We start from the raw sequence: 10,328 nt of genomic DNA on the forward strand, positions 1-10,328 counted from the left end.
CATTTTCTCTTTATAAATTGCAGAAGTGTCAGGAAGCAGGAAATGTGAGCAAGAAAAACCAGAGGGCAAGTATTACGGCAACTGACATGACAAAATTTTTTTTGGTTTTATGAAATATGCTTCATGTAATAAATAAATAATTGCCGAAACATCACCTGATGATAAATAGACTCAACATCTGCGTGTGTTTGTGTTTGTAGATGAGAAAAGTCTGTCAGAATACACACAGATCATTGAACATGTGCAGATCACTGATCATCATCCATAATACACCACAACTCTTTTTTAATTTGTATTAATAAATACAATGATTAATTTGATTATTTCATTTAATTTCACAATCATGATGAATTTTGACTTCAAGTACATCTGCTTTAAGCTCAACTGAATTATGTTATGACCTTCAGTGTAATTTAAAAAGAAGATAAAGAATGAATTAAACTGTCTAGAGAGCACAGACAGAGATGAAAATGAACAAAGACCACTAAAACCAGTTCTGTTTTGATTTAAAAGTCTAGATTTAGGAAGCAGCTGCTGCTTTTGTTCAGGAAGTCATATTCTGTGTGTGAAGTGACTCTCGGCTGGACGTTTCTATCACGATGTCCTCTCATCTGTGTGCTCTAACCCTGTTTGTTCTTTGTGGTAAGTAAAATACTTTTATAATACTTTTAATCAGTAAATGTAGCATTTAAACACAAGTGCATTATCACAAGAGAATAAGAATACATATTTTACCTTTTAGAAGTGCATGATTAGCTCCAGGAAAATTAAATTATTTAGTATCTGTCTAATAATAATGTGTTTTTATTTCTTTTGCAGGTGTGTTTGCTGGTGATGCAGATGAAATGAAATCGGTATCAGTGACTGAGGGAAATTCTATCACTATAAACCCTAATATTACTGAAGTACAGAGAGAGGATCAGATTCTGTGGATGTTTGGACCTAAAGAGACTCGAATAGCTGAACTCTATATGCAGAGCATTGATATGTTTAACAGTAAAGAGATATTTGGAGACAGACTGCAGCTGGACTCTTTCACTGGATCTCTGATCATCAGAAACATCAGAAGAACAGACTCTGGACTTTATAAAGTACAGATCCGCAGCGACAGAGGAAACTCAGACAAGACATTAAGTATTACTGTCTACGGTAGGACAAATATGGCTTCAACTTTTTTGTATAAATGGATGTAAAGCTTATTATTGATCTGGTAGTAGTGAATCATAAATGACAACACTAAAAAATAGGGTTTGTTAAAAATAAAATACATTTCTAATCTACTTTTATTTTCCACCAGGAATCTATAATCCAACATCCTTTCTTAAAACAGTCTTTCTCATGTGTATTTCTTACAATTTTAATCATGTATTTACTGTAATAATTATATTATGTGTAATAAAATTTCTGTATAGTGTCTGTATAGATGAAATCTATATAGTGTCTGTATAGATGAAAAATGTAAATGTACTAGTAAACATAGCTGTTAAGTCCAGTTTTTAAAGTAAGTACACTTAATGTTTTACCATAAAAAATATGATTGAAACACAGCATATTGTTTACCTGTCTTCTTGGTTAATTTACCTTCACTGCCCCTTTCGAAAAATAAGTTTATTCAAGTGTGCTATTAGTATACTTCTTTTATACTAAAAATAGTAAAGTATGCTTTTAGTACTTTTTATGTCTTTCTCAGAAATCAACTTTATGTACTCTTCATAAATATACTTAAAATTACATTTAAGCATACCTGACTTATACTTACAAAAATTCTAAATATATTTGAGCTATACTCTGAATCTGTGTTTTCATTATTATACGGTAGAGGGTGCTAATACATATTTTCTGTACAGATTAATAATAATAAAAAAAACACAAGTGAAGAAGAAAAGCCAGCGTTAAGTGTTAGCTATCTGTTCATCAAAACATAAAACATTATTTACCCTGTTTGTAACTGCGAGGTGTTCATTACACATTTTCCCTGTGTTAACATCAGTAATTATGGCTGTCGAATGTCTGACTTGACTCAATGTATTTTGCCCCTCGGCCCAAACATATGATTCGACTATCAATCAAGATTCGAAAATTCAGATTCGACTATAAAAATCCTTAGTCGGGCACACCCCTAGTGATGCCCTAAAGTCAACAACCATCTCTTTAGTTATGTCAACATTAAGGGACAGGTTTTTGACTTTACACCAATCTGCTAGCCGATGCACCTCCTCTCTGTACACTGATTCATTGCCTTTGCTTATAAGACCCACCACAGTTTTGTCATCAGCAAACCTGATTATGCGGTTTGAGCTGTGCATTGCTGCACAGTTGTGGGTCATCAAAGTGAACATCAATGGACTAAGCACGCAGCCTTGGGGAGCTCCAGTACTCAGTGTGGTGGTATTTGAGAAGCTGTTTCTGATCCGGACTGTCTGGAGTCTCTCCAGTTACAGAGGGAGTGGTTCAGTCTCAGCAGGCTTAGCTTTCAGGGTCTGAGGAATGATTGCATTGAATTCTGAGCAGGAGTCTATGAACTGCATTCTGACATATGTGTCATTTTTATCCAAGTGAGTGAGAGCTAGATGTAGGGAGGTTGTGATGACATCATCTTTTGAGCGTTTTGGGTGGGACGCAAACTGTAGTGGGTCAACCCATGTGGGGGGCAGCAGGTTCTTGATGTGCTTCATGACAAGTCTCTCAAGGCACTTCATGATAATGGGTGTGAGTGCAATGGGTCAGTAGTTGTTGAGGCTGGACACTGTGGACTTCTTCGGCACAGGGACGATGGTGGTAGACTTGAGACACGTCGGGACGATGGTGCTGTGAATGGATGTGTTAAATATGTCAGTGAACGTTACCTGCACCTAAATGTTTTGGCATAATTTTAATTCTAAAATTCGTAAATTCATCTGGAATGGCAAGCAACCAAGATTGAAATTTGAAACACTGAAGCATTCAAAACATAATGGAGGATTAGCGCTTCTGAATTTTTAATTGTATCATAGGTCCTCTCAAATCGAATTCATTAAGGATTGGCTAGACCCGCTCTCTAGGGTTCTTTGTAGAGAGATAGAGGAGAGCTTAGCTGGCAAATACATGTTACAAGATATACTGTTTTCTGGGCCAAACAACAAGCAATGTTTGCAAGTTTTTGGTCTAATCATGGCCTACACAGTATTCAATTTCAAACTTATGGAAAAATTTATAAATTTTTCGCATATTTGGCACACCCATACACCTATTTGGTATAATAATAATATCAATTCAGGAGGTATACCATTTTTCTCTAGAGACTGGATGCAGAAGGGCATTTATACATTGAAAGATATTGCTGGTCCTAAATGCTTGTTAAGCTTTCAAGAACTGTGTGAGAGGTATGGACCAGAACCCTCTTCTTTGTTTTTATATCTGCGCCTAAGGTAGGCCATGAAGGCCTATGGGGTGCCCTTGGGGGAAAGACTTCCTATACATCCGATCATTGCTTGGTTTGAATCGTACTCTTCTAGTCACTTTATTTCATGGATGTACGGGAAAGGCCTTAGAGGCTTCAGTAAATCGCTATAGTAAACTATAAAGCATGCATGGGAAAGAGATTGTGAACAACAGGAGGATGTCACCGACTGGGGAAGAGTATGGCAGAACATTTTTACTTCATCTAGGAATCCTAATCACCAACTAATTCACTATAACTTCTGTCACAGAACTTATTGGACCCCACTCAAAAGACATCATATTGACTCCTCCTTCAGTCCTTTTTGTGATAAATGTCCTGACCAACAACTTGGTTCCTTTTTCCATATGATATGGGAATGTGAAATTGTCTACCTGGCCGGTTTAACGTCTGCAAAAAAACCTCATAGCTCAACACTGGCTCCCACCACATAGCTTGGATATATTGAAGTGGTTGTTTCAACTTTGGGACATTATAATGATAGAAAAATCCACAGCTTGGGTGAACTTGGCTCAAATCTCAACACTAAAAATATGAAAAACAGCTGCTGACAAGGTCTCCAAGTATATTGCACAAAGCAATGTTCAGGAATCAGTTTGAAAATTTTAACACTTTATCCCATTTCTTTATTTTTAATTATTATTTTTTGTTTTTGTTTTTTATAAATGTTTTTTTACCATTCCTTTGACTGTTTTTCTGTAGACTTCAGCCAGCTGGTCTACACATCCTCTGAGCACTTTGCCGGGAATGTTGTCTGGTCTCGCAGATTTTCATGGCTTAACTCTGCTCAAAGTCTACCTCACATCATCTCTGGAGAAACACAGTTTGTGATCATCAGGAGGGGGGATGAACTTCCTCGCAATGCTGTAATTCTGTGCCTCAAAACATTCGTCATTCAGTGCATCTGGGAGGGAGGCATCATTGCTACAGGCAGGTGGTGAGGGCCTGTAGTTGGTGATGGTTTGGATGCCTTGCCACATACGCTGAGAGTTGTTGCTGTCCCTGAATTGGTTGTGGATTCTCTTGGAGTCAGAGAATCCTGAGACAGTTTGGCCCTTGCTTCTCTTAGTGAGGCCTCATCAACCTGTTCTGAAGGCAGAGTCACAGGACTTCAGCAGTGCACGCACATCCACAGTCATCCACGGCTTCTGGTTGGCGTGTGTAGTGATTGTCTTGGAGTATGTGACGTCATCAATGCATTAACTGATGAAGCTGGTCACCGATGACGTAAATTCCTCCAAGTTGATTGAGTTGCAAGTTGTTGCAGCCTCTCTGAATATGCTCCACTCAGTCTGTTCAAAGCAGTACTGGAGAGCAGAAATGGCTCCTGCCGGCCAGGTTCTAATCTGTTTCAGAACCGGTCTGTCACGTCTGACAAGCGGTCTGTACGCTGGAATTTGTCTGTACGTCTGTACTGTCTTGAGCTTCACATGATTAAAATCTCCCGCGACAATAAATAGTCTGTCAGTGTGTGTATTGTAGTTCACTGATAGCCCCATACAATTCTCAGAGTGCCTCGTTAGATTTAGCACTGGCGCTAACGCTAGGAGGAATCTACACTACGACTACAAACACTGTGGTAAATTCCCATGGTAAATAAAAAAGGTCTACATTTAACAGCCACAAACTCCACAGTGATGAGCAGTATCTAGAGACCAGTACAGAGTTCATGCACCATTTTGTGTTTTGAGCAGGGTCTATCGATGATGTATATGAACATTGGTTGTACCGCTGTCCATAGAACGTTAACAGTATCACAGAAATAGCACCTTTTGGATCTAGAGTGGCCACTGCGAGCTGCTGTCGCACCGGCATCTTGGAACCATGCTATTTTAGTTGAATGTGCAAGACTTTCATTAGGCGCTAGGTGAAACTATTTACCACAAACAAGTTGGTTTTTCTGTATGACAATAGTTTAAAATAAAATTATAAAAATACTAGTTTGTGATATTAAGCCAAATAATGAGTTTGCTTTGTATCACTAAAAATAACTGAAAGTGGATGACACAGGAAGCCTTAAAACATTCAGGTTACAAATGACCACAAATGAGGTGAATTTATTGCTCTTTACATGTTTTCCAGCTTGTCTACCTGCTCCCGTCATCACCAGAAACTCTTCAATCTGTTCATCATCATCATCGGTGTCTAGATGTTCACTGCTGTGTTCAGCTGTGAATGTGAGTGCTGTGACTCTCTCCTGGTACAAAGGAAACAGTTTATTGTCCAGCATCAGTGTGTCTGATCTCAGCATCAGTCTCTCTCTACCTCTGGAGGTGGAATATCAGGAGAACAACATCTACAGCTGTGTGATCAACAATCCCATCAGAAACCAGACCACACATCTGGACATCAACAAACTCTGTCACACGTGTCCAGGTATGTCAGTGGTAATGTTAGTGCTTTTTACAGACCTGAAAGGGTTCAAATGCACACTAATGTCTCCGTGTTCTTCTGTTTCTTTCCTCAGACTCTGGTCATTGTTGTGGTTCTACTGAAGCTGTGATCCGATTGGTCGTCTCTGCTCTGGTGGGCGTGGCTGCAGTTGCTGCTGTAGTTTATGACTTCAGATCTGGAAGAGCTCAGTAAAACAGAAAAGAAAGAGACAGCAGTGGGCAATGTTTTCTAATCTAACAACATATATATTAAATAATTTACAACATGTTCCATTTGATGCCAAGGTGCACAAAACCTTTCAGAATTAGTTGTTTTGGGTTAATTTTGTGTTGTGTTTGGTTTTGAATCTCTGTTATGAATGTGATCAGCAACCTTGTGGGTTACAACAATGTTTATTTTTCTGTATTTGCAATATTTAAAAAAAATACAGTGTTAACTAAAAGTCAGTATATTTACAATACAAAATGAATACAATACAAAATAACTGATCGCTGTGAGCTTCAGGGGCCTGTTTCACTAAGGAGGTTCAATCAACTCTGAGTTTAAACTTGAACTCTGAGTTGACTTACCCTGAAATGGGAAACTCTGAGTTTTCGGTTACAGAACAGCTGAAATGAGTTGGTTTAATCAACTCTAAATTGACTGACTCTGAATTAAGTGCATGCACCACAACTATAAAAATCCATTACCAATAGAGCGGCGATATTACGATTCACCATGGCAACAGGTCCCGCCAAAAAGCTGTCTGCATACTTCAGACTCGATACAAATGTAATTCTTCTCAGTGTTATAATATCACAGGTGAAAACTAGCAGAACGTTAGATTAATGAACTAATAGTTAATAATTTTATGGTATCTCATGAGCAAAAAATATATATAAAATAATAATATTAATAACAATATTTTAAGTGCATTTTTCCTATTTTAAAAATGATCTGCAAATAGAGTAAGAAAAATACAGCAGTGGCTATTTACACTAAGGGGAATTAACATACTTTCTTAGCGATAGATCCTATTTACAGTAGGCTAAGTGCAAGTAGCTCTATATGCTATTTACAGAAACAATATACAGTGAAAATTGTGATATATTCTATTTTATGTAAAAGTAGCAGTTCTTTGCAACAGACTAAGTGTAAATAATAATTAGATGCTAGTTATACTTTATACTGGCAGATACATTTGCACCTCAGCATTGTTATCCATTAACAGGATGCAATAATAACAGATTGTAAATTATTATATTTATTACAATTATAAGTAGTTGCATCATTATTAAACACTCGTTAGGCACTATACTTCCACTTTTAGAACATTTTGTTCATTTTTATTGAAAATAAATTCTAATGTGACATGTGATGGGAAAAGTGGGAAGAACTAGCTCGGCAAAATCCGGACTCTAACCCAATCAATCGCGTTACAAGCTAGTATTCCGTGCCCAAATCATTACTGCCTACACAACTGAACCGTTATTCACATGTGTCGTATTTAACCTTATGTGTCGATGGAGGGTGGAGCCTCAGTAGATTTACACTTAGTAATAGACACTCAGAATAATCTTGTTTTCCATTTGCATTAAGATTATTTTTATTACCACACTGGCATATCATTTTACTTAAGTGAAATGCACTTAATTTTTATCCCCCCAGGAAACAAGACTAAGTATCTTATATAATTTTCTTATATCAAAAATAAATCTTTATTTTATTATTTTTATATATTTATATATATATTTGTACTTGGAAAAAAAGAAAGAAAAAAAAACACTTAGTAAGAAGAGCATTTTTCCAGCATGCATTAATGAAGTGTTTAAAAAGGGGGAGGAGACTGAAAGAAACTCTGGGTTTATCGAAGAAAACCTGCTCTAACCAGGTTAGGTTCATAGAGTAAGTTACTATGGTAACTGACTCGGAGTATAAGTTACTTCTCTTTCAGAAATGTGCTTCACTTACCCTGCTTTCTCTGGTTTGACAAACCTCCCATTCTGAAACAGAAAACCTAGAGTTTCCCTCAATTCAGGGTTAACATACCCATCTCCCTAATCTATAAACACTATTTCCCTTTTTGACAGCATAGCTTGAGCTCAATTAGCACATAGATACCCACGTGGAAACACTATGAGTTAAAATTTATCACACACCAATCAGAACCTTCAATAGATAGATAAAAAAGCCCCAGACAGTTCATTCATGTGACGAGTGGGGCTGGGCTGAGAGCCGTGTGAACGGAGCGAGGCCGGTGGAGTGATTGGAAATCAGCGACACCTGAGACACTCACCGGTCTCGAGTCTCACGGAGGAGATTGGAAGGATACAAAAGAGGACCGATGACAGTGAAGGATGAGAAAGGACCAGACCTGGGCTTTATTTTGTGGTTTGCTTTTGTTTGTGCATGGCAGTCATCCGCGAGGGGCTGCCGTGCTGTTTTGTGTTTATTTTGTCTATAAAGTTTAGTTTGATTGTCCGTCGGTTTCCGTCTCCTATTACAATTCAGTTTTGAAACAATATATCCCAAGAGACGTGACTGAAAAGGTCAAGGACACCAGAGAGCGGGAAGAGGAGGAAGAGCCTCGCATAAAAATAGTTTCTTTGGTTTCTTCCTTTTTTTAAAGAAATGATGTGTTATAGTTACAGTAATCAGTACTTCTTCTTTTTTCGTAGGACACAGAGATGATGGAATGGAAGAAGCCTGACTAGACACAGAGACAATTTATAAGCACATGCCACTTCCTCAATCCTCAATACAACTATATAAGTAAAACCCGTAACGGCAAAGATGACCGTTGTATGCACATGTCCCGCTCCTCACGCTGGAAGCCAGTCATCTGCTTTTAACAGTCAAGCCGGGAAACATTTAAGCGTATCGTCTGGTTCCAATGACGCATGCGCACAGTTGATGTTTTGCGACAGTGGAGACGAATTGGTGACAACTAACGTTAATGGTTAAAACATTTAAGACATTACCTCTTATTCTCCTTTGGTAAGGCGAAAAAGGATTGCCCACATCCCACTCTGTTATTGCACCCAAGAGAAGGCACATAAGTGTGGCATATGTACTTATAGTTTACTTTAAAGTTATGGAGCTATATTTTACTTTAAAGTTATGAAGTTATATTTTAATTTAAAGTTATGGAGTAACTTTAGAACTGTACAAATCTCCGTCTTGATTCAATTCAATTAAATTCAAGTTTATTTGTATAGCGCTTTTTACAATACAAATCGTTACAAAGCAACTTTACCGAAAAAATTTTTTCTACAATATTTAGTAGTAGCTTATAAGTTGTGACTGTCAGTTTGTGCACGTATGACAGGATTTTTAGAAAAATTAATACAAGACGTAGTCAGCCAGATGATGAACATTATTAATATTATAAATAATTAATAATTATTATATGATGCAGTCACACTTGTAGCAAGATGGCGGCTGAGTGGCACATGACAGGTGATGTGTGACGGGTGGATCAGTCATGCAAGAGGATTTTACCCCGGGCCAGTTTAGCTTTCGATGTTGACGAGATTCTCTGGTCTGTCCCAGAACAAAGATGTGATGCTGGGGCAGAATTTTGTTGTTGTTGTTGTTTGGAGTATTGCACTGTAAAGGAGATTAAGGAATAGAACATTTACAATTAACAATTAACAATGTATACACGTGTCCATCATGTGAAAAGTTCCTTGAGGGGAGAACCACAAGCAAAACAACTTATTTAGGGTTTTTGGTTTTGGTTTTTGTAGTATTGTTTTGAATTGATCTCACCAGTGTGTAAGACTATTTTGTAGTGTGTGTGTTTTTGAGGGCTTGTGTGTGATGCCTCAGGGCAAAGTTTGGTTTTTCAGCAAAAGTGAATGGTTTTGAGTGTAGAGCTTGATTTCGACATGAAAATAGGATGTTTGGGGAAGATGTTATGGATTTGTGTTTTCCGTTTTGAAAATATGAGGCATAGTTTCAAGAAATGTGTTTAAGCAATCGGGAAAAACTGTAAAATTCATTCAACAAATTGAAAATGATTCTACATTATAAAACTGAGGGAGACGCAAACAATCAACACAAGAAAGTAAGTTACATACAAAAGAGAAAAAAAATAAAGCTTTTTAAGCAGTTTTAGTATTCAAATGTCCCAACCATTTTTATTTATTTTATTTTGTAAATATATAATTACTAAACAGCTCGGACTACTTTGGAAGAGGTGGAGTACTGATGCAATAATTACTACAAACAGAGCTCAAGATTCGGTAAGATGTGTTTGTTGCCCCCAAAAAAAAAAAAATAGATAAATAAAACTGTACATTGTATTTTTTCTTGTTTAAAGGACTTAAGATCTCGAATGATCACTCTCGTGATCTCTTGATAGTTTTAAGTGCATTGACTATGAATTTTGGCTTCAGTTCAGTTCTTCTGTGACTCTGTGCATGTACTTACATGATCTTGAAGCATTTCATTCCATTTCTCCATGTGCTAATGGTATTACATTGTTGTTGTTTTTTCTATATAGTTATGCTGT

At 37.2% G+C, this 10,328-nt stretch overlaps 1 protein-coding gene across 1 annotated transcript; it reads left to right on the plus strand.

Moving 5' to 3' along the window:
• Window positions 1–803: 803 nt before the first annotated feature.
• On the plus strand, window positions 804–5,942 carry LOC113080862 (hepatocyte cell adhesion molecule-like; the record flags this gene model as incomplete). The annotated part of the gene is made up of 3 exons (XM_026252914.1): window positions 804–1,149; window positions 5,522–5,826; window positions 5,907–5,942. Coding segments are annotated over 3 exons (687 nt in total), but the record flags the coding sequence as incomplete, so codon positions are not given.
• Between the last annotated feature and the right edge of the window lie 4,386 nt (window positions 5,943–10,328).

Source organism: Carassius auratus, unplaced genomic scaffold, assembly GCF_003368295.1.
Source record: "Carassius auratus strain Wakin unplaced genomic scaffold, ASM336829v1 scaf_tig00032281, whole genome shotgun sequence".
Taxonomy (NCBI): Eukaryota; Metazoa; Chordata; class Actinopteri; order Cypriniformes; family Cyprinidae; genus Carassius; species Carassius auratus.